The sequence below is a fragment of the Ipomoea triloba genome, chromosome 7 (genome assembly GCF_003576645.1).
Source record: "Ipomoea triloba cultivar NCNSP0323 chromosome 7, ASM357664v1".
NCBI lineage: Eukaryota > Viridiplantae > Streptophyta > Magnoliopsida > Solanales > Convolvulaceae > Ipomoea > Ipomoea triloba.
This window is the reverse complement of record NC_044922.1, coordinates 20,802,023-20,824,239: the sequence shown is the minus strand read 5'-3', so window position 1 is coordinate 20,824,239 and position 22,217 is coordinate 20,802,023. Positions and strand designations below refer to the sequence as shown.

The following is a 22,217-nucleotide window of genomic DNA, read 5'->3' as shown; positions in this document are numbered from 1 at the left end:
CCACAATAATATCTAAAAGTGAAGAGAGGGGTTAATAGACTTTTAAACACTTTTTCAAAATGGCAAAAACTTGTGTGAAACATTTTCACGGGTCCTTGTCCATGTGACTGGTCGGGATCAAAATAAAAATGTAATACTAATCAGAAATAAAGTGTTTGTTATTATAAGTGAAAGTGTAATATTTCTGAAAAAAAATGTATAAAGTATGTATTTTTCTTATAAATATTATTCACAATTTTTGTAAATCTCTAATATAAAATATAATAATAAACTGTTCATTTGCATCAAAATGAATACAATAATTCAACATTTAGATAAGAATAATAGTCTTAAACAATAAAAACTATACAGAACACAAAAAAAGATGTAATCAATCCCAACTATCAAATACAATATATCACAAATACTAATAACTAATTAATAATTCACTATCATCATGTAAATTTAATCCAAATATAAACAAAACTTTTGCACCATAAATTTCTTATCTAATCAATATCTTCTTGTGAATAGCTTTGAGTACCGAAGATCTATAAATTTAAAATTAATTTAAAAAGTTAGTATAATAGAAATAATTAAATCTAATTTGTAAAAACAATATTGAAGTGTTCATTACTTACATTGTCTAATCCGTCATCTAATTGAGTAATTGTATTTGTAAAATATCAAACATATATTTAACCACATAGTTGTTTAGGCACTACAACAAATTTAGAGTATAAAATTAATACAATAATATAAATTATACTTAGCATGCATTCTATATAAATATCAAGTGCTTACTTGCCTTGTAATCCATGTTGACGATTTCACTTTTTTTTTACTTCAATTTATTTTTGACTTGTAATTCTTTGAGTGCACTATTAAAAAAAATACATTATTTAAATAAATGACATAATTAAATCATTGTCAATATACTTAAATCTCCGTTAACAATAATTCAACAAATTCCTAAAAGAATACAACTAATTTAAACACAAATTACGGTGCGGCCAATCACCGGATGCACAAGGGAAGGTCGAAAGCAAGGAAAAATAGAGAGAGATCTTACCTCACTGCACGTGTCAAAGAAAACTTAAAGGCTACAAATGTTGAGAATCACTAATACAAAAAGGGTCATAAATATAAGACCATTTACGTCCGAAGTTGAAACACCAGATGCCTAAAGTGACGCCGTGGCATTTTTGTAATTAAAATTTCACTATTTAATTTCTTTTTTAATTTTTTTTACAAATATAGGAGCATCTGCCTCCGAAGTTCTAACTTCGGACACAATGGTATAACGCGTGTGACCACGCGTTAGGGTTAATTTACCCAGCTCTACGAATGAATGCTCCATATTCTTCAAGACTTAGCTTCTTCCAACTTTCTCGCACGAAACCACCCCACACCACAAATCTCCTCGTTGGTCTCGTCTCCTTGCCGCCGAACTCCAGCCACAGCCAACGCCACTTGCTGCCACCAACGAACAGATCCAGCTTCCCGTCGCCGCTCGTCGTTGCTCCTCGCTCTCGCCGCTGCTCCTTGCCGTCCTCAAGGGGAAGCGGTGGACTATCCTAGGGGAAATGCTTACAATCAATATGGGGGTGGAAATCAAGGATGGAAACAAGGTGAAGGTTAGAATCAAGGGAGGTACCAAGGGAGGCCCCAAGCTAATCGAGGTTGCAAATCCACCTATGGTTCAGGTAGTGATAGGGGTCGAATTGCATATAGCCCAAAAAATCAAAGAGGAGCTCAAATGGAGCATGGACCACCATTTGCTTCCGACATGGACCACCATGGCCAAAGGAATGACGTGAGAGAGTTGGATGAAAGGCTTTCCAAGGCAATTCTTTAGCTAAAAATGATAGGGTTCTTCTCAAACAAGAGATAACCCAAGATATTCGTCAAGAGATGGCGGTGATGCGCTAAGAGTCTAAGTCCACAATGAAGAACATAGAGACTCAAGTTGCACAAATGTTCCTGATGATGTTCGAACGCCAATGGGGCGCATTACCAAGCAATACGGAGAACAATCCAAAGGAAAAAGTTAATGCCATCTCCTTCTTGGGGGAAAGGATGATATGGAATGGGTGCATGAGGAGACCGTTTCTTGTGGTGTGAATGCAAAGGAGGATAAGGAGACCACCTCTTCTGGTTCTCAAGAGAAGGGAGGTGAAGTGACCACCTCTTGTGGTCAAGTGTTCCAAGTCAAAGAGACCACCTCTTGTGGTCTTGAAAGCAACGAGGAGGGAGAGATCACCTCTTGTGATCTCAATGCTAAGAAGAAGGACAAGGTGCTTCTAAAGCACCACTCAAATACCCCTCCCACAAACAAGAACACTTAGGCAATAAAAGGTACATTTAATGCTTTCTTGCAAAAATTTCATTGTGATGCCCAATCTCGCCTCTAATTAGCACGGGGTACCCCCTCAAAAAGGGTGGCCCAGGGCTTTTGTGGTTCCGTGTTCTATCAAGGACATGGAATTTGACAATGCTCTTGCCAATCTCGAAGCCTCAATTAATTTGATGCCCTGTAGTGTTTTTGATAGGTTGAAATTGCCATACTTGAGCCCTACCTGACTCACCACCCGTTTAGCCGATGGGACCATTCGGTACCCTAAATGCATAGCGGAGGATGTGTTGGTGAAGGTTGGAGAATTTGTTGTTCCCGTTGATTTTGTTGTTCGTGATATGGAAAAAGATGAGCTTATTGGCCCGTTAATACTTGGGAGGTCTTTCTTGGCAACTTGTTGTGCTATCATTGATGTTGGCATAGGCGAGATAACTCTTCGGTTTGATGGGCGTAAGGCCAATGTTGAAATGACCACATTTGTTAAAGATGGTGTTTGCACTTCAAAGAAAATTGTCAAGGTGAAAACCAAGTCCAAACCAAAATGGGAAATTGAGAAATTGATGTGGAAAAATACTTGGGCACCAAAGTGTTTCCAACCAAAGGCTAAGGATGTTGATTGAAAGAAGGGAAGTTGCGTCTAGCCAAGGATGTTAAACGTGACGCTTTTTGGGAGGCAACCAAAGGTCTATCTTGTGAATATTGTTGTTGTTTCTTTTGCTTTATTTTTGGTTTTTGTTTGGGTACCATTTGGACTAACCATGCAGGTGTTTTGTTGGGAAATTTTGAGGAAAAACTGAGAAATAAAATGGTTAAGAGTGGAGAAAATAAAACAAAAAATAGGGCAAACTCAGAGGAAAACAATGTTTCCTATCCACGACCCCATCCACGATTATGGACTGATCGTGGTGGATTGGAAATAGAATGCTCCATGCCCCAGGCCACGAAAGTGGGAAAATAGTGTATTGAAACCAGAAAAGTCTAGATACAATCCACGATAATTGCCGTCCAAATATCTCGAAGTAGATAAGGACTTATTTAAACCTAAAAAGATAATTTAGGACCAGAAGTTCACTACTTCAAAACATCATATTGAACTCCTTGTTGGGATCAAAATTCCTCAATCACATCAAGCCTTGTTTGCGATGATTTGACTAACAATATTTGATGATTCTCCTTAAAAGATAAAAAGAAATGACATTACCTATATCTATTAATAGCTTTAAAATATAAAACACGTTGGTATATTTTATGACTTTTGGTCTTAATATTGGCATTTCATTTGATTCTTACGATGCCATGTCTTAGACTAGATATGTATTTTTCTCTATTATAATATTAACATTTCATAAAAGTCTATATATTGAATGCTATGGTTACTTAACTTTAAATAGCTAGTAAAGCAATTGACTGAATTTCCTCCTGAAATAGGAAAATATAGAAATGAATATGTACCATTGGGTACCTATTAAAATGTTACTAATAGAGTTATTTATTTATTATCTCAGTCTATGTTGGTGTTATAAATATCATTAAAATACATAAAGAGCTTAATGATATTAGCTCATGTCTAAAGACAGATTTTAGAAATAAAGGACTTGAAAAACCAAGTATTATCTCAACCTGCAGATCAAGTATTTCCTTGAAAGAAATTTTATACACCAATTAGTTTATTTTTTTTGAAAAATGTCTTTGACGTGTTTACATATGGATAAGTACCACTGACTTATCACACTAACGATTGTCCAAAAATCTCTTAAAGTAGATAAAGGACAATTTAGACTCGAAAAAGATAATGATGATATTTTGCGACTGGAAGTATAAACAAGTTATATAAATATTCAACCTATATAAGCTCTATAAGAGTACGAGATTACTGTACTAAATGATAAACTCTAGTGACAATCCTGAAAGATTATACCATATCCCCTCTCTACACTCTTTTGAAACAATGATTTTACTTTAATCCATGTAGAACTTGAAGATTGTTATCTTCAGGGGAGACATGGAGTATATTTACTCGAATCAATCTTGAAGATTGGGTCTTAAAAGACTAACAAGTGTACTCTCTTGCAACATATGAATACATGTGTTAGTTCCATGTGCTTTATACATATTTATTGCACCCCCATTATTACCTTATTATCACTCTACTTATAATATTTTGTTTATAGTTATAGACACCAATAAGAAATGAGATAAGGATTGTAACAGCAGCAAGTCTATTTCGAGTCTTTTAGATAATGGGGGTGCAATAAATGTGTATAAAGCACATGGAACTAACACATGTATTCATATGTTGCAAGAGAGTACACTTGTTAGTCTTTTAAGACCCAATCTTCAAGATTGATTCGAGTAAATATACTCCATGTCTCCCCTGAAGATAACAATCTTCAAGTTCTACATGGATTAAAGTAAAATCATTGTTTCAAAAGAGTGTAGAGAGGGGATATGGTATAATCTTTCAGGATTGTCACTAGAGTTTATCATTTTGTACAGTAATCTCGTACTCTTATAGAGCTATAGGTTGAATATTTATATAACTTGTTTATACTTCCAGTCGCAAAATATCATCATTATCTTTTTCGAGTCTAAATTGTCTTTTATCTACTTTAAGAGATTTTTGGACAATTGTTAGTGTGATAAGTCAGTGGTACTTATCCATATGAAACACGTCAAAGACATTTTTCCAAAAAATAAACTAATTGGTGTATAAAATTTCTTTCAAGGAAATACTCGATCTGCAGGTTGAGATAATACTTGGTTTTTCAAGTCCTTTATTTCTAAAATCCGTCTTTAGACATGAGCTAATATCATTAAGCTCTTTATGTATTTTAATGATATTTATAACACCAACATAGACTGAGATAATAAATAAATAACTCTATTAGTAGCCTTTTAATAGGTACGCAATGGTACATATTCATTTCTATATTTTCCTACTTCATGAGGAAATTCAGTCAATTGCTTTATTAGCTATTTAAAGTTAAGTAACCATAGCATTCAATATATAGACTTTTATGAAATGTTAATATTATAATAGAGAAAAATACATATCTAGTCTAAGACATGGCATCGTAAGAATCAAATGAAATGCCAATATTAAGACCAAAAGTCATAAAATATACCAACGTGTTTTATATTTTAAAGCTATTAATAGATATAGGTAATGTCATTTCTTTTTATCTTTTAAGGAGAATCATCAAATATTGTTAGTCAAATCATCGCAAACAAGGCTTGATGTGATTGAGGAATTTTGATCCCAACAAGGAGTTCAATATGATGTTTTGAAGTAGGTAACTTCTGGTCATAAATTATCCTTTTAGGTTTAAATAAGTCCTTATCTACTTCGAGATATTTGGACGGCAATTAATATACTGAAAGAGTGAAGGATACAACGAAAAGCAACCAGGTCTACTGAGAGTAGAAAGCAACGTGCACCAGAAGGAGATATTGAGCTATACACGAGAGGAATTCAAGTCTTAGAAAAGAAATCTTTATTTCTTTGAACAACAGTTGTATCTCTACTGAGAGTAGAAAGGAGTGTAGCTGGGTGCGTAACACTCGGGTGAACTAAGTGTAGCTTTGTGCGAAACACTTGGTTGGAACGTAGCTTTGTGCGTAGCGTTCAGGGAGCGTAGCTGTGTGCGTAGCGCTCGTGAGCTTAGCTTTGTGCGGAGAGCTCGTGGTTGAGTGTAGATTTGTGCGTAACACTCGGGAAGTGCTTGTGTAGCACTTGGAGTTTTATTTTTATTTATTTATTTTTTTCTTTGCACAAACCAAAACTTTTATTGTAACTAAAAAGAGGCCAAAGCCTTACAGACGCCTTAGGCCCAAAAGTGACCTAAGGCTCACAATATTTCAACATGGGCCAAACAGGCCTACAAACCATAAGGGGCCAAAAGCCCTAACATCAAAAGGCCTAAAAGGCAAAATGAAAGAAAAGGCCCAAAGGGCTAACAAAATAAAATAGGCCTAAGCCTTCTAACATTGGCCCAACAGCCCATTTACTCCCCCATTGCAACTCATTCAGCCAGCCCATCACTTCAATTCTCATAATCCATGCGCCATTTATTCCTTTCATTTCAAATGAATATTTCAGATTATGACCTCAATTTTTTTTTAGCCCATCAACCCTCAATTCAGCGCATGATCTTGCTCCATTCGGCCTACAAAGTTCCTTACCAGCCCAAAATTCTGAACTGCTACAATTAAAACCCAATCAGCCCAATTTAGTAAAACAAAGCCTTCAACCCAATCCATTTATTTCCCCTTCAAAATCCAGCCTCCTTAATTCAACCTAATTCTCTATTATTTTACCATGCTATTTGCTATTTCCAAACCACGTACCATACGCCCCTTCAATTCCATTCCAAACCATATGATCCCATCACATACTAAATTCACTTCAGCCCAGCAAACGCCAGTAGCCCATCCTCTTATTATTTATTCCAATAATTCCCAATCTTAACATTCCAAAAGTTATTTTCTTTATTCACAATTCACGCCAGTAGCATCATTCACGAACCAGTTCATCGAGAGCCCCATTCTCCCCTCAAATTTCCTCATCACTTCCATCACTTCTATCACAGTAATCTCCCACCCATTTGCACAACTTGTACCCCGTACTAATTTGATTCTTCAAACCACGGCCTAAGCTTGATGTTGGACCATATTTCTCCTTTACCGAACTTGACTCTATCTTCCTTCTAAGAATCTTCGCCGCCTCTCTTGCTCCTATTATATCATATTTATTTATACCTCCATGAGTCTCCAAGAATGTTTTCAACTCCTCAAACATGTCATCCATCACACTCCACATCTCTTCATCCTCTTCCCAAATTTTATTCAACTCTATTTCCCACTCCTCTACATCAAATTTCTTCTTTTGCATCTCTTTTACTACCTTAGATGAATTTGCCTTGCCTTCTACCCCCATAATCCTTCCACCTTCAGGGGTAAATGGTATCTCATCTTTCCTAATTTTATTTGTTTCTGGGGTAAATGGTATCTCATCTTTCCTAATTTTATTTGTTTCTGCCAAGCATGATTTAGGAGATTTTAGACCACAGTTTGCACTAGGGCTCACAAATTGAATTTAAATCCCCTCATATTTCCCTTTTAACATTGAGATTTTTTCTAAAAAAATTTGATTAGCCTCTTCAACCAACGATTCTTTCCTTTTTTCAAACTCCCCCGAGCCAAACTCAATTTGAGGCAAATTATGCTGGGGACCCAGGTCCACCTTGCAAGGTGGACCTGGGTCCAAAACTACATCGTTTTTGTCTTCTTTTTTTTTTTTAATAAACATATTGCTGAATATAGAGTTGTCAAAAAATGTGTGAATGTAGAGGTTTCAAAGTGTGAATGTAGATTTATGATTGTGTGAATGTAGAGTTGCCCAAATGTGTGAATGTGGAGGTTTCAAATTGTGAATATGGAGTATAAAAATCGTGAATGTAGAGTTATGCATGTGTGAATCTGTAATAGAGTTAAGAAGTTCTAGCAACTTGTAGCCCTGTAATGTGTGAATGTGGAGTTCTCAAGTTGTTAATATGGAATATAGGACCTGTGAATATAGAGTTTTGAATGTGTGAATGCATAACAGTGGTAATATAGTTACTAAACATATAATCATGTAATGTGTGAATGTGGAGTTTACAATGTGTGAATGTAGAGTTTACAAATTGTGAATGTAGAGTATAGTGTATGTGAATGTAGAGTATATGATATGTGAATGTAGAATATATGATATGTGAATGTAGACCCAGGTCCACCTTGCAAGGTGTACCTGGTTCCACGGCATAACAACCCCAATTTGAGCTCTTCCAAAAAATGACATTACATCTTGCTTGGCATCTTCAATTATCTTTATTCCCTCCCTATCTTGGCCCATTTTATTTTTCATTTTCTCAGCCCATTCCTCATATTCCATGGGTCTTTCTAACCCGCTCCTGTGAATCAACTAACTCATTTTCACTCATTATTCTCTCAACAATTTGCTCAATATGACCCATTGCAGCCTCATATATTATTTCATCAGCCATATGGGCCAATGTGGCCTCATCTGGCCCAGACCCAACCAGCCCTTCATCCCAACCTGGCCCAACTAGATGAGAAGCCTCCACCTCCTTCTGCGATTCGCGCTTCTCAGCCTCGCCACCTACGGAGTTCTGAGCATCGCCATCCCTCACCTCCTCCGCCTCCCTCACATCTACCCTCTCACCATTTTCCGATCTCACCCTCCAACAATTCCCAATCGAATGACCAAACCTTCTACAACAACTGCAGTACACCGGCACTTTTTCTCTCACAATTGACTGCCAGAACCCTTCCGATTCCCCATCGCCATTCGCATATTCAATCCAAATCCTCTCAGGAATGGAATGCAACACATTAATCTCTAATCGGACTTTGGCCACACTAGGCCTAGACTTACGACTCGTTGCCGAATCAAGAGCTATCGCTCTTCTAATCGACGCACAGATATGAGAAATTGCATCAAAATCAAACAAATGAACTTGTAAATTTGGCAATTGAAACCATACCAGCGTTAATGGTAAGTCTGAATCCGATCTCCATTCTGGTGTCCATCGCGAAATCCACAGTCGGCATCCTTCAATCAATATTTGGCTCCACATCCAACTACGTCGACAATCTGCTTCCGAATCAAACCGCAGCAAAATGGACCTCTGATCCAGAGATCCAACCTGAACATCCCCATCCAATCGAAGAACTTGACGGATTGCCGCCCTAATTCGTTCCAGAGCAGGTCTCTGCTTCGCAAACTTTCCTATCAAAAGAAGTTTCTCCTCTGATTTCACAAATCTACCCCAATCTGACGCTGAGAATCAAACAATTGGATCCTTCAACTCAGCTCCAATCGATTGCTCCACCTTACCGCAATTCTGAGCATAGCAATTTGTGTTTCGAGCGCAATTTGGAGCGAAATTGCAATGACCGCTCCTCAAATTGGATTTCTCACCAAACAGAGGCGTAATCTCTGGAAACCGGACACAATCTAGCAATACCTCTCCAACTTGATGGTCGATCTGACCTCCTGGCAATACCACGCCAGTAGCACTTGGAGTTTCACTATTGTATCTAGTGATTGAAGATAGTGGAAATCTTCCTTGGAGTAGAAGGAAGAAGTGGAGTAGGAGAATTACACCATCTCCGAACCACTATAAATCTTTGCCTCTCTTTACTTTACTGTACTTTATATTTTTGCAAGTTTAACTCACTAATCCTTTACGTACTGTGTTGATCATATCATTTGGGTTTGTGTGTTCCCACGTCCGCATGTGCTTGAAACTTTGCATACATATTGTTTGAGCTGCTTTAAGATATTCCAACGTATTGCATGCGAGTTATCTCTTCAGCTTTACACAGTTTTATTTTATAGCACTTTACCGTACGATATTCCGCTGCACATTTCAAGTTGAATTCATTCACTTGAAATCTCTGTTGGTGAAGTGTTATAAAGTTTTTAATTGTTTGAAAAGTCTATTCACCCCCCCCCCCTAGACTTTTCACCACCCTATCGGGACCAACAGATATCCTATAGCGGATTGTGTTAGTTATAATTGATTGTATTAGTTGTTTTAATTAATTGATAGTATTAGCGGTTTGTAGTTAGAAATGTATTTGATAAATTATCTGTTTCTAGTTAACTTATTATATGTAAAATAACTTATAAAGACATGTGTCTATTGTTTCATTTATTTAAATGTACTTAATTTATTTTTAATTTTAGATATAACTTTCAAAATAATAACAATAACAACAACAACAATAATAATAATAATAAATAATGTCGTTGTTGTTGTTGACGGTAATAATGTGTTACCGGATATTATTTGAGTATTATTGAGTATTTGAACACAATATTGAATACAGTGTTTGAGTGCAATGCTCAGTATACAATTGAGTTCAATGTGTGTTTTTGTCTAGTAAGAAGTGTCGTGTCTCACTATGTGGTTGTGAGTCTTTTTATTCTTTTCAGCTCAGTAATGGATCATTAATGCTGAGCAGTTGAACGTTGGACATCAATGCTGAGAAGTTGAACGTTGGGTATCAATGCTGAGGAGTTGAACGTTGGGCATCAATGCTGAGGAGCTGAACGTTGGGCATCAATACTGAGTAGTTGAACCGTTGAGCATTGATGCTGAGAGGTGAGGTGTCTTGGGTAGTTTGAACGACAACTGTCTTGACAACGTTTTGGGTGCTGCCAATGGTTCCGGGTCGGGTACCCAATTACCCTGTCACCAGTCCCCCCACTCTCTAGCCAACGAGAGTGGTTGAGGTGGTTTGTGAGTAATAATGACCTGCGTAAAATTGTTTTGTTTTTTTTCGAACTGTAGTGGTCGAGGTCAGGCCTCGGCCAACTAATTTTGGCCGAGGTCACCTCGGCCAAATTTGGGCCGAGGTGGACCTCGGCCATATTGGGACTTATTCTATAAAAGATCAATCCTCCGATCCCTGGCCCCTAATTATCATTATAACTAGTCACTTTACTGATTAACTTAATAATTAAAAGTGGTAATAACTAATATAATGTACGGAGATTAAATTCATGTGCAATTATCTTATAATTCAAAAGCTTTTTTTCTTAAAAAAAAAAAAAAGAAAGAGAGAGAACAATTTTCACTTATATATTAATTTTCATGGGTCACACTTGTGTGAAACCATCTCATAAATCTTTTTCCGTAAGACGGGTCGTGTCAAGTCGGATCAATATGCAAATGTAATACTTATCCGGAATAAAACATTTAATTTGTTACTTATAAGGTAAAACGTAATATTTTGAGGACAAATGTATATTATTACATTTTTCCTCAAAAGTATTAATATTCTCATATAAGTAATAAACGTTTTATTTCTGATTTAATATTAAATTTGATAATATAAGTATTATATTTTATCTTGATCCGATCCATTCCCCTTATAAATAGTGTTATATTTATAAAGAAAAAATATAATACTTTTGATTAAAAATGTAATACTTTTACATCAAAATATAAAAGTATATTATTACATTTTTCTTCAAAATTATTTCATTTTTCATATAAGTAACAAACATTTTATTATTAATTTAATATTTAATATTATATATACTATACTAGTATAATTATTATATTACATTTCATCTTGACCCGATCTGTCTCATGAACTGAGGCATTCTCACATAAGTTTTTGTGAAATTTCATTTTAGTCCTTCACTAGAGACACTATATCAAGAGTTGAATTGACTCAGGGATGAACCTAGACGACATAGCATCTAAATCATCATGTTTTCAAAAAAAAAAAAAAAAAAAAANAAAAAAAAAAAAAAAAAAAAAGCATCTAAATCATCAGAAATTAACTTTTATGGCCCATTTGTCAGCTTAGGGAAAAGACCAGTAGCGGTGGCAACCTGAGTATTCGCCACCCGTTAATGGGTCTGTCCCTAAATTAAAACGTGAAATCCCCACGGCTACACTTGCTCCTCCTGCTCAAAATTTAGCTAAAGCTAAATATCTGGCCAGGCCTACAAAACCAAAACTCTATAATCTCAAACTTCGCGTCATCTCAAATGGCGGTTTCTCATCAGCAAACCAAAATCTGTTTTCTTATTTGCTTGCTGTTCTTCACCTCACTGTCTCCTATTTCTTGTGAAAAGGTTTCTTTGGATCTGTACTACGAATCCCTTTGCCCTTATAGTGCCAATTTCATCGTTAATTATTTAGCCAAGATCTTTGAAAATGGAATCATCGATATTGTGGATCTTACTCTTTTTCCGTGGGGTAATGCTAAGCTTAAAGGAAACAACACCTTCGAATGCCAGGTTCTTCAAAACCCTTTCTTTTATTCTTTTTTTTTTTTTTTGAAAAGAACCCTTTCTTTTATTCTTTGTTCTTTTTCCTCCGAATTCCCCAATTTATCTTTCTTTTAGACACTCTCCATTGACCCTTTGAAATTCTTGATTTGATTTACTGTTTTGACTTTCAAGTTTTTAATTTGGTAGTTGTGTTATGCATATGTAATTATCATGACTAAATATGGATTTGTATAATAAGCTCATACTTACATAGAAAATGGTTTAATTGTCCCTGTGATGGTTGCAGCATGGTTCGGCTGAATGTTTGTTGAACACTATAGAAGCTTGTGCAATTGATGCCTGGCCAGATTTGGTATGTTTCGTATTGATTACAAAGTGTTTGATTCATTTTTAGTTGACGAGGGAATTACCTTAGCCGGTAAGGACTATAAGGTAAATCAGCTAGCTTGCTTATAAGCTATAGCTGACCTACTCACCTAGGCTATAGTTGACCTACTCAAATCAAAAGAGTTGGATTTGAACTTGTGATATTATGATTACAAGTTTTTATCCTTATCCATCTTGGTTGGAGTTATTCTCTTGTTTGATTCATTTGTATTGGCAGCAGATAGCATTACTACAAAATTGGAAAGGGAGAATCTATATTGATCATTCTCTTTCCTCCTGTGCTTTTTAGTTTATCTAATTGAATTGAATATGTATATGCAGAATGAACACTTTCCTTTTATATATTGTGTGGAAAGTCTAGTGTACAATGAAAATTACTCTAAGTGGGAAACATGCTATGAGAAATTGGGCAAGGATCCAAAGCCAGTTTCTGATTGTTATGCCTCCGGGCGTGGTAAAGAGGTTAACTTTCTTCACTGATCTACTAGTTTTCTTTCCCCATTGTTACTTTTTCTATATGTATGTATCTATTTATATTTGATGATTAAATGCTACATTGTGTTGAGAGTTGATTACCATTTCTATATAGTTAAAGATCTCTTTGAAATCCTGGGTGGGCATTTGTGATTTGCACTATGAAATTTAGGTTTCTGCTGTCTTGTTATGCCCCCCATATCAACATCACAGCATATCAATGTGCACAGCATTTATTTCCCTCCCGAGTGCAATGCTTACTTCTTTCATATAGTTTGTTTGATTATGAAACTATTTACATTGTAGAACCAATGTTGTAGAAGGCGCTAGGTGGGCGCCTTGGGGACACTTAGCGCCTAGGTGGTCGAGAAAAACAGCACACCAAAAATGAAAAACACTGCCGAGTTGGGCGCTGAGTTGGTTGAGTTGGGCGCCGAGTTGGCCAACTCTGGCGACTGTAGGCTGCCTAGGGGCGCCTATAGCCTAATCGGCGCCTAGGCCAATTTTTGCAAAAGTGTGTAGAACCTATGAATGGATGGGAATAGCTTGGTATTCAGATTGAGTTATTAAAAAATTTTACAGCACCATGAGCATACTTTTATGACTTGACCATTTATTTAGTACTTTTATTCTTGTTGTCATGTTTATATTGCAGCTTGAATTGAGCTATGCAGCACAAACAAATGCCCTTGAGCCCCCTCACGAGTATGTGCCGTGGGTAGTTGTGAATGGACAGCCCCTATATGAGGTCAGGCTCCTTTCGCTCAGACACTCAGTACTATGGATTTTTACTCTGTTTCAACTTATAATCAACTATGGCCAATTCTCAGCTAAAAAAATCAGCTTACATTGATAACTAAATATAACGGTGTATCTCTCTTGGAGTCTTGGGTAAAGATTTAACGGCTAGATTTTGATTGTTATTTGTGTTTCAACTTTCAAGGAGACAAACTGTACAGTCCTATATAGGTGGTAGTTGGTAGATGATGTAGATAGGGAACATTTGTATTGAGCATTCTTTTTGCATCCTGGGAGTTGTTAAAGTTCTCAAGAAACCAAAAACACTTTGTAGTCATCTAGCTCTCTAATCCCATATCTACAATCTCTTAATCCATAACTTAGAAATCAGCTTTGACAGAAACACATAACAACGTTGCCCTTATTGCAGGACTATGAGAACTTCGTAAGCTATATCTGCAAAGCCTACGAAGGGAGAGACAAGGTTGCAACTTGCAGGGAACTGCCTGCTGATGCCACTCAAGACGGGATGATCAGATTCATCAATCCATTCCGCTACACTAAGAGAACTACTCCCAAGTTATCAACCATGGGTTCAGTCGTAATGTCGTTGTTGAACCTTGCTAAACGAGTGGCAGCAGAGTAAGTTTAAGGTCGCTTCGTGTAGTTAATGTTTGTATGTTAAAGAAATGAAGCCATTAAAAGTCCTGAGAGTGGCATATCTATTGTAAAAATTATGCATGCAGTGAGATAATAATGGAGCTCATATATATTATCATGTGGATTTCAACTCAAAAAAAAAAAAACATTTTCTCCCCACGATTATAGGCATAGATCACCCCACTTAGGGGGTGTTTGGTTGGAATGAATTTGGATCTAAAGGAATTACAATTTAATGAGTTGTTGAATTACACCGTTTGGTTAGAGTGGAATTGCAATTCCCTCCAAATGAGGAATTGCAATTCATGGGGCAATTCAATGGAGAATTTTGTTAGTCTAAGGACCATTTTCCCCTCTACTCATACCATACCCTTTGTTTTTTTTTTTTTTGTTTTTTTTTTTTATAAATAATTTTATTATTATTATTATTATTATTATTATTATTATTATATTTTGAAATAATAGTAATAATAATAATAATTAGTATTATTATACTTATTATTATTATTATCTTTGAAAGAATTATTATTATTATTATTATTATTATTATTTGAAAGAATTATTATTATTATTATTATTATTATTATTATTATTACTACTACTATTACTACTACTATTACATCACTACATAAGTGAATTTTAGTCATTTTGTCACTTCTTATCTTTCAATTCCTTGTATCTCTACATTACTGCATACGTAATTTCAATTCTTACTTTATTCATTAAATTACAATTCCACCGAATTACAATTCCACCGAATTACAATTCTTTTCCTTCTTAATTTCACCCTCCCGACCAAACGTCTTATTATGATCCAGTCTATTAGATAGGTAAGCAGAAATCTGAATTTGGAACAACTACAACTAAGTTGTCTGGCAGTTGGTTATTACAATTGGCTTGGTCATAAGGTCATCTCAATAGTGAAGTTTTTGAGTGGTTTTTGAGGTGTCATGTAAGAGAGGAGTGAAAGAAAAGAATGAAAAAAGAAAAAAAGAAAAAGGTAAAACAGAAGTGAAAAAAAAAATAAAAATTAGGGCAATGTCATGCCAACTGGTGCCATTGTGCGTGAAACGTGTAGTAGTACACATCTAACTTCTTTTTTTTTTTTTTTTTTTTTTTTTTTTGTAAGACTCACAAAAAACTTACCATTCGTAGGAGGGATTTAAATTTTCTCTTTCCACTGTTCTTCTCTTTCACACACCTATACTCTCTTAAAAAATCGTGAAAAAATATCACTAATGGGGTTTTAAGGGTGTGTTTGGATACTCAGAAAATGAAATTATTTTTCGATTTTTAAGTGTTTGGCTAGAGGGGAAAATGAAAGTCAATTAAAAATAGGGGTGTGGTCAATAAAAAATAGAGTTGATTTTCTAAAAAATAACTTCCCCTTTATTTTAAGGGAGTTGATTTTCTGAAAAATAACTTTTCCTTTATTTTAGGGGAAGTCATTTTCCGTTTGTAACAGAAGAACCGATCACTCGCCACCACCACAATCCACCCCCACCACTACCTCCACTACCACCACCACCCACTATCACTACCATCCCACCATCCACCACTATCCTACTCCTACCACCACCATCATTGACTCATTGTATATTTTAATTATTTTAAAAATAATTATGTCAACTTTTTTAAAAATTAACTAACCATACTAAGACAGTTTTTGAGAATGTAACCAAACACTTGAAAAAGAAAATATTTTTTTTAAAAGCGACTCATTTTCTAGAAAATATTTTTTCAAAAGTTATTTTCTTACTTTCCAAACGGACCATAAGTTTCACTTTACTTTGAGGGTTAGAGTTACAAAGTAACTTTCACTTTGAGCGTATACTAGTAATAATCATGGATTTTTTTAGAGTTACTGTTACAATAACATACTTTTGAATAATGATTGTGGACTTTTTTATAAATCAAAGAAATTTGAGAAATCTAAACTAAAAAAAAAAGTGACTTTTGGCTATAAGTAATTATATCGTTAGGACTTTGGTTTAAGTATCTCTTTATAAATAAGAGAATTTTTTTTTATTTTTTTTTATTTTTTGGAAAGATTAAACTTCTCAACAAAAAAAAAAAAAAGTCATTAAAATTAGAACTTCCTTATCTATCAAAAGACGTGTGATTGTGAGGCTCTTTTAAGCTATTCTAATAAAGTAGATAAGAGTTTAACTTGTAGAGGAATTGCGAAACATATATAAAGGAGTTAGTTAGTAGTCGCTTTCTCATAGGTTAATTTAGCTGTTGCTCCTTAAAACCCGGTGTGAAAAACGTATTTGATTCAACAAAAACCGGCATGCGAAATATAAGATTCAGAAACTGATAGACATCAAATACCGCAAATTATATTGTGGACCATGGTCACAATACATTAAAAAGATACTGCAGTTGTGTTGAAAAAAGATACTGCAGTTGTGTTGAAAAGATAATGCATTTGTGCGAAACAGAGACCGTTCATTCATTCAATTCAACTGCAGTATCAGTTCAACAAAACTGCAGTTCCAGACGGATGACACGACCTCTGTTCCGCGCAACTGCAGTTCCCTTCCAACTCAACTGCAGTATCCGTTCAACACAACTGTAGTATCAGTTCAACACAACTGCAGTATCAACCATCACTCATGATGCACAATGCATTGTGAACCATGGTCCACGGTATAATGACTGATCAAATACATCACCCATTTGCCTTCAAATTGTTTGGACACTGCCTACACCCACTACACATATGCTTTGTAATTGAAAAATTGATTCAGTTGTGAATTGTTAGGCGTCGGCTTGGTGTAAGAAAATATAATTATACTTTATTATTAGATATAAATATTAGTAGAGTGTCAAGTGTTTAATTCGGAAATTAGTAAGGAATGAAAGCTAGGGACTAGACATTGCAATCTATTAAAATAAAAATAAATATAAGATACTAAATTACTAATGGACTATGGAGTCCACCTAACGGATTGAGCTTGACAAATTAAATACATTTTCTTTGAATTTCGGAAATACAAATATCATCATCAAGTAGTGAATTACAAAGACAACATGAATTCAAATATTCAATTACTAAATTAAAACAAAATTTCTGTCAATTTAACTCTAAAAAACAGGTGAGATTGAGAGATATATATATATTCAAGCAAGACATGACTATTTTTATTTATATATTAACTACATACCAACATTTAGACTAAACAACACTAACCATTCAAAAGGAGAACAAACAATGTAACCTAACAACAGTTACCTAGCTAGTTTAATTTCCGCTTCTTTTTATCGTAAGTTATTCCTCTAGCCTTGGCTTGGGTTTGTCTTACCTCCCTAAGATATACTGTCACGGCTTTCGCGGCAAACGGGTTGGACTCCGGTGGCCCACCGTGCTCTTCGTACGCCGCTCTGAGCCGTCCGATGAGGGCGTCCAAGCTGCCCCAAGCTTGCTTTAAAGGGCACCTACACACAGCCGGAGGGTTGGGGTGCCCCAAATAAGGGCAACCATTCCCGTGCACCTTCGTCTTTCCAAACTGGTCTAGGTACTTGAGGAACTCAAGCACGTGATCTCCGCCGCACCGGGGTAGGGTTAGCGGCGGTTTGTGGTTCCTCCGCAGGTACTGTAAGAAAGTGTTCCAGTCTCGCCGCTTCTGCGACTCGTACCGGCTTAAAGGCGGCGCTGCAGGTGATGACAACGACGGAGCGTCTACGCGGTTCAGATCTGGTGCAGACGCCATTGAATTCATGTCCCGCTGCAGCTTTCAACGGATGAGTACGTGTTGGAGGGTGAGGAGTTAAAGATGAGATGCGACGTTAAAGAGAAGACATAGAATGCATGAGACTAACTGCGCAACAATAAGGAGTGGCACAATAATATCATCATAATTGATATTGAAAATTCTACGCCTTGACCAGAGATAAGGTTGTCTTTAGATAGGTAATCTACGCCTTGACCAGAGATAAGGTTGTCTTTATATACGTAAGTTTCACACTTGTGTGATATCTCAGTCGTTATACCGTGGACCGTGGTCACTGATATTAGTTCATCTCAAAAGATATTGTCTTACATTTATTTTTATATTATCGAATGAAACTATAGTTATAACGAAATGTAACTGTAGTTGTGTTGAAATGTAACTGCAGTGTATATGAACGGATACTGAATAATAGTTTCACATTTGTGTTTTATATTATCGAATGAAACTGTAGTTATATCGAAATGTAACTGTAGTTGTGTTGAAATGTAACTGCACTGTAAATGAACTGATACTGAATAACAGTTTCACATTTGTTGTTTTTATATTATCGAATGAAACTGTAGTTATATCGAAATGTAACTGCAGTTCTGTTGAAATGTAACTGCAATAGTTGTGTTGAAATGTAATTGCAGTTGTCTGTAGTGTATATGAACTAAAAGTGAATGGCGTGGAAGGGAAGTTGTTTCATCTGTCTGTTTCATTAATCAAAACGATGTCGTTTTGATGCGCGATCCACAATCCATTGTGTACCGCGATCCACGATATAATTTGCGGTGATACCTCTCACAGATTCTTATTCGTGAGATGGATTGAATTGAATTGGATCAATATAAAAATATAATGTTTATACTGAAAGATGTAATTTTTTTGGGTGTAGCCCAAGTTTTCACCGTCTCACACAGTGACTAATCCCCTTACTGGATTGTAGACACTTTATTGGGTGGGATAGTTGACCTGGAGATTTAAGGCTGCTCCATTCTGAAAGTGAAATATGTAATACTATCTAGGAATAAAGTGTTTCCGGAGTGTTAGGAATCTCGAGCTCTTGATTTTGATGATACCAAAGACTAGAGGAGACCGCCCAAATATTTCATTGTCTTTATTATTTTCTGCTTATAGGCCGAATACTTGTTAGAGTACGTCACAACGAGTCATGACAAATCAGAGTCAGAGGTAACTCTCAGCCAAAGACTTAAAAGAGCTCAAGGACGAAGACTTGAAGACGAAAATGCTGAAGACTTACTGAGTTGGGAGAAGTCAAGAAGCCTAAGGCCGAATACTGGAAGGGCCAGACTCTTAAGACTTAGACAAGACAGAATGATCAAGTTGATTCATTCGAGAGATAATGAGAGAATGATAAGGTCAAGCATTCTCATGAGCACTCAAGGCATGAGGACTTAAAAGACATTCTCTGAAATATTGTCTTGTCCATAGCCTTGATTTTGTGGATGATCATTGTCAAACGGATTATAGGAAGCAATCCCAAGGAGCATTAAATGCTATGTTCTTTTGTATAAGACAAAAGACAAATTGTCTTTACACTAAAGTAGACAAACGACTACAAGGTACTGACATCCACATGGGTCAACTTTACTTAGCGGATATTACACACTGGACATAGGTTTTGAAATTTGATTTCCCTCCAACGGAATCAAATCTCATGCCTATAAATACCCAAGCTCCCTTCCATTTGGAGCAGCTGTTTCATACCTGCAATAGGCTAACAAAAGCTCACAAGAATTTAAAAAGTGTGCAAATATTCGAAAAAGCTCAAACTCTCAATCCAGATTTTTAGGGAAATCTTGTGCTACTCAAGTGTTGATTCAAGAAGCTCAAGGCCAAGATTTCCAAGTTGGAGAAAAGTTCAACCTTTTAACCAACCTCTACTTAGGAAAGTAGAAAGAGGCGGAGTAAACTCGAAGAAGTTGAAGAACCTATAAAAGTGTGGCTGCCTAGCTTTGTAATCTAAGGAGTATGTTTGGGGAAGATATTATACTATAAATGGAGACAATAGTGCAATCCTTCACAAGTTGTGAACAAGAGTGGAGTAGGCTTCGTTAACAACCAAACCACTATAAAAACCCCTCTTTTCTCTCTCTCTCTCTCCCCCCATCCCCCCCCCCCCCGCTTTCCCATATTGACAAGTATTTGTTACTTATGAGATAAAATATAATACTTATTAGGAAAAATATAAAAGTATTATACTTTCAATTCAAAATGTAAAAGTATTATACTTTTCTTCAAAAGTATTACACATTCTCATATAAGTAATAAATATTTTATTCTTAATTAGTATTACATTTTTCAGCATAAGTATTATGTGCATTTTCATCTTGACCTAATCTGTCCCACAAACAAGGATCCATGAGATGGTCTCATACAGTTTTTGCCTATAGAAATATATTGTGCCTCTACTAGGGCTTATTTTAGAGTTTATAGTTTATTTTAACTAAAAATAAGCTATAAGCTCTGTTTGGTAAGATTTTAATTGAGGAGTATAAAATTATAGCTTATTTTGAAACACCACTCTAAGTAGCATTTCAAAATAAATAAGCTATTGAGTTTTAATTTTTTTTTTCTTTTTACCCTTATTAATTTTTAAAATGACACTATCTACCTTTCATTAATAAAAATTCGAATATGTTAGTTTATCATTTTATGTCTTTTTAAATTTGTCAATTTATTCAACAGTTAATTTTATCAAACATTTTAATTTTATCTGTTAAGTTATTAGTTACAATATTTTTAACTTTTCAGCTTGGTGTGTCAAATAAAACTTACATATATCCTCAAATTTACTTTAACTTTCACTCTCTGGTGCCTATTATTAAATTTTTAATGTAAATAATTTTTCCTGAACTCATATAATCAAAATATCTTATTCATACTTGCCACATCATATCAATGAATATATCTAAGGAAGTAGAATTTAAAATTCAACATAGTAAAACTCTTTTATACGTCTTCTAGATCCACTCACTATTCAGTTTTCAGTTTTTATTTAATAATATGTTTACTAAGTGATGAGATGTACAATTTTAAAGGTTTCCTCAGTGATGTATTTATTATAAATATTTTTCTTACTTCGAATGTTATTTAGTATTATTAGTTTATTAGTTTATGACAACTGACAAGTATGATTAATTCACGAATAAAAAACAAATCAAGTATGATTAATTCACGTATGTATTATAAATATATAACACTTGTAACCAGAATTTATATCGATAGGCTTTGTTAAATTGTTCAAAATATTTACCAAATGTTTTACCAAATACTAACCTAATGTGCAATTACTAGTAAATTCATGTAAAATACCACTTATACTCCTGAAATATATATTATTTCTATTGGAATATAAGATGTCAAAAATTCAAAAGAGAGAATTAGCGAAGGAGACCTCAATACAAGGAGTGTAGTATAGATTAATGCGCAAGCCCCATTTGCCAAAAGAAGAAGATAAGGTACGTCGTTTTCTAAAAACTTTGTTACAGTGCAGTATCTGTTCATAATTACTTTCTCAACCTATTGAAGCACAAAAAGTTAATATCACCTTCATTGAGATTCAATCCTACCCCTTCCATATGAAAGTACAACCAGATGTCACTTGACCACAAGTTCTTGGCAATACTGAATGTATTTTAATTAGCCTTGCTTCTCATAATAAAATAGCTCATTCTCGTATTTCCTTAACTCTCATTGTTATAGACTGTTTGGTCAAGACACCCTATGTCTAAAACTCAACAACTTCGCAATTCATCATTAGCAAACCTTCCCTAAAACCAATTATCACCTAACATAATAGAAAAGGAAAGAATAAAATGAAAGTAGAAGTAATAAAATTCCCTTTCAGGAGGGACTCTCTAAAATTAAGTAATTGCAATATGGCACATTAATGTTTAGTATTTTTTTTTTTAACTATTCCATTGCATTTTATGTGACCTATTCGTATAATGGAACTTGATTTTAATAAAATTTACACATTTACATATTTACATAGAGAAAGTTAAATTTGAAAAGTATAGAAAACATTTTTTTAGAAAAAAAAGGGAAAAAAAACAATTTAACT

At 35.1% G+C, this 22,217-nt stretch overlaps 2 protein-coding genes across 2 annotated transcripts; one reads left to right on the top strand and one right to left on the bottom strand.

The window, feature by feature from the left end:
* The first annotated feature begins 11,736 nt into the window (after positions 1-11,736).
* LOC116025776 (gamma-interferon-responsive lysosomal thiol protein) lies at positions 11,737-14,647 on the top strand. The gene is made up of 5 exons (XM_031267113.1): positions 11,737-12,158; positions 12,439-12,504; positions 12,861-13,001; positions 13,669-13,761; positions 14,182-14,647. The coding sequence occupies exons 1-5, from the start codon at positions 11,907-11,909 to the stop codon at positions 14,395-14,397; spliced, it is 768 nt and encodes a 255-aa protein (XP_031122973.1). The 5' UTR covers positions 11,737-11,906; the 3' UTR covers positions 14,398-14,647.
* Positions 14,648-17,371: 2,724 nt separating this feature from the next.
* Positions 17,372-18,310, bottom strand: LOC116025777 (protein G1-like9). Its single transcript, XM_031267114.1, has one exon. The coding sequence runs from the start codon at positions 18,134-18,136 to the stop codon at positions 17,654-17,656; it is 483 nt and encodes a 160-aa protein (XP_031122974.1). The 5' UTR covers positions 18,137-18,310; the 3' UTR covers positions 17,372-17,653.
* Between the last annotated feature and the right edge of the window lie 3,907 nt (positions 18,311-22,217).